Here is a 2,988-nt window from a genome sequence, read left to right on the forward strand (position 1 = left end):
GCCCGCTCCCTTAATGACCTCCATTGTGCCAACTGACACATGAAACATTTACAATAAAACAAATGTGATTAACTCCTTAACTCCAGAAAGCCGCTCCCAGAGGCTCGTGATCGGAACTGCTGTGCCGGTGAGCCGCTGGGATACTGGGGTACATTCCTTTACGATGACTTCAATATCAAATTACTTTTCGACAATTGCTGAAAATAGGTCTCTATTATGAGGAGTTCAGTCATTAGATGAAGAACTATCAAAATAGTTTGTTTTTTTAAATTTAACACATTACACCCTAACTCGCCCGGGACCACCTGCAAATTCCCTTACGCGCTCCACCCTGACTCGCCCGGAACCGCCCGCGCCGACCTAGCGTAGTTAGAAACGAAGTCTCGCCTTGACGAGACTCTGGGGCCGAGATTTTGATTTGCATAGTTATTGCAAAAAGTTTCTTCTTTCGTTTGATACCGAAACAAAATTTTTCAGGCAGGTAGTTTTAGTATTAGAGCCGAATGAAGCGCGATCGTGTTACCGACACTTCGTAGGTGTCTCGACTTGTTGAAAAGCGACACAATTGAGTTTGAAAAAGGAAATAACGATGGATTTGAACAAAAACAAGCATATGACAAATCAGATGACTCAGATTTTGATGAGATTGTTGTAGCAAGAGTTTGGGGCGATTCCGATTGATCAGACGTAGAAAATCTAGAATTTAGATCTAGGGCCCGACCGCGAGGCTGAGAGTGAGAGTGACGGGTCGGACACCCCGATTGAACTAAAGTTAGAGCATTTCCAACAGTTTGCGCTTACATAAAGTTATATTTTTCTGAAACTACATTCATTTTCGTTTTAACTCTTATTTTTTCAGGATTTTTGGAATTTATTTAGCATTTTTAAAATGTGTTTTTTTAAGACTTGTATTCACAGGAGGCGGGTTCCTTCCCCTTGCTTAGGATCTAACAATGGACTCCCCGTCCAGACCCTTAGTGTGTAATGTGTTAATGACCCATTTAGTGATGTTTTTGTCATTATTAAATTTAGTACCAAAAAAGGGCCCCGACGCAGTGGGTTTATTCCCCTCGGAGATAAAAAGTTAAAGAAGAAAATGACACAAGTGTGTCAAAGTAAAGAGGTGAGACTATCTACGTACATTGTGCCCAGGCCTGAGCCAATGGCCGCCCCATCAGGTTCCTTGAGGCTGTCCTGCTGGAGGGAGACACCTGGGAAGTTCTGCCGCACGCATCGAGCGATTGTCTGGGACACCTTGTTGGACAGCTGGGGAAACAACGTGGTGGTCAGCACTACAGGTAAAGTATCTCCAAAAAGCTTAACACTCTATACAATTAAGATATCTTGGGTTGAAATCCGTATCTGAAAGTTGGACTGTGGAAAGTTAAATGGGCTTTCCATCCAATCTTAAAGATGGAAGTCCTTTCTGAGGTCTAACGATCCCTTAAATGCAACCCATTTTGTAGTGATTTGGAAGGAAAAAAAAGTAAGTCATGGACCTTCATAGATTTGGAAGGGAAAAAAAATCAAACTAATACATGCATTCCAACACAGCACACAAGACTGGCCGTAATGAACAATATTTTAACGACACTGTCAAAAGCCTTTTGACTATCTAGCCCTGTCCAAGCCTTGGAAGTCTTTTAGGTAGCTTTCTCATAGTCTTCAGTCTTCTCTTTTCATCTATCCTTGGAAGAATCCTTTATCAAAAGGCATCCATAACTTCTACAGTCAACATTAAAAGACAACTAAAAATAAATAAGCTTGTTTCCATGACAACAAGACTGTTATTGTTTCGATATGTATTGAGCAAATTTTAAGCACAACCCTAGCATATATTCTGTTGATTTCCTGTATTTAAAAGACAAGAACAGTTTCAAACACCACGCGACAAACACCCTGCAACTTACATGAGCTGGCAAATTTCCCGCTACAAAAGAGCGACTGTAGACCTTTGACAAGTCTCCTCTGAGGCTGAGTGCATCCGGCACACCAACCAAACCCTGGGTAGGCTGGGATGTGACCATCACCTCACCTCCACCTTTAGGAAAATAGCCCCTAGAAGAAATTGTTAAAAATTCATGAATAAATTAATTTATTCATTAATCATTCATGGCCTACCTATACATGAATTAAGCATATGAAGTCACTCAAACCCTACATTTCTAATATCATCATTGCAAAAGACCTTCCACGACTTAAGATAAGATACATCTTTATTGTCCAGATCCTGATACATTGGTTTGGTGTTTAACCAAGTACGCACACACACGCACATACACACACACGCGCGTGTATCACACACACATACACCCACACACACAAACATGCACAGGTATGCATACGCACGCACATGTGCACACCCATATACACACACACACTCTTCCCTCACACATACTCTCTACCACACACATCTGTGCACATAATCATTATAATATAATAGTACGCTTGCACTCACAAACAGGCTTACAGCATAATATAAAAGAACAGTAATATAAACAACTAGCTGGGCCCCCTTTCGATGAAAGGAATGATCAGTGCTTTAGTATCAACCAAAAATAATTGGCCTACTATATTTATCCTCTACTGGAATGGGACAATAAATCTTGAGAGATGCAAACAATTAGAAGGTCTAGATCTATACTCTCAAGTCAAAATGCGCCTCGCAAAATATCACTTCCGGATTTTCTAAAATTACGGAGACAGAAGCGTCGGCCTACAAAAGCGATCGGCGAAATAAATAAATTTAGCTTTATGAAGCAAAACTGTTTCAAAACTGAAAAAACCAAGGGCGTCATGATCTGGAGAATATTTTAAAGAATCTTTTGGCGAAAACCGCATGTCGATCGATGAAGCCATTAAAAAGCCTTTTGAATAGCAAAATTCGGCCACCACAAATAGATAATAGAAAACAATGTTAAACTAGATATGTATTCAGTATTCTGATTGCAACTCAATGGTATTCTGATGCATGTTCTAAAGTCATAT

At 40.3% G+C, this 2,988-nt stretch overlaps 1 protein-coding gene across 1 annotated transcript; it reads right to left on the reverse strand.

Moving 5' to 3' along the window:
* Window positions 1–1,095: 1,095 nt before the first annotated feature.
* LOC106014148 (RNA 3'-terminal phosphate cyclase-like) lies at window positions 1,096–2,089 on the reverse strand. The gene is made up of 2 exons (XM_013091220.2): window positions 1,911–2,089; window positions 1,096–1,266 (listed from the first exon to the last, which is right to left on the reverse strand). The coding sequence occupies exons 1-2, from the start codon at window positions 2,025–2,027 to the stop codon at window positions 1,111–1,113; spliced, it is 273 nt and encodes a 90-aa protein (XP_012946674.1). The 5' UTR covers window positions 2,028–2,089; the 3' UTR covers window positions 1,096–1,110.
* Window positions 2,090–2,988: the final 899 nt, after the last annotated feature.

This window comes from Aplysia californica, unplaced genomic scaffold (genome assembly GCF_000002075.1).
Source record: "Aplysia californica isolate F4 #8 unplaced genomic scaffold, AplCal3.0 scaffold03290, whole genome shotgun sequence".
Classification (NCBI taxonomy): domain Eukaryota; kingdom Metazoa; phylum Mollusca; class Gastropoda; order Aplysiida; family Aplysiidae; genus Aplysia; species Aplysia californica.

Coding starts and splice junctions, on each gene's coding strand:
- LOC106014148 (XM_013091220.2), bottom strand. CDS start 2,027: ATGGTCACATCCCAGCCTACCCAGGGTTTGGTTGGTGTGCCGGATGCA. Junction 1,267..1,910: donor CGGGAAATTTGCCAGCTCAT/GTAAGTTGCAGG, acceptor TTGTTTCCCCAG/CTGTCCAACAAGGTGTCCCA.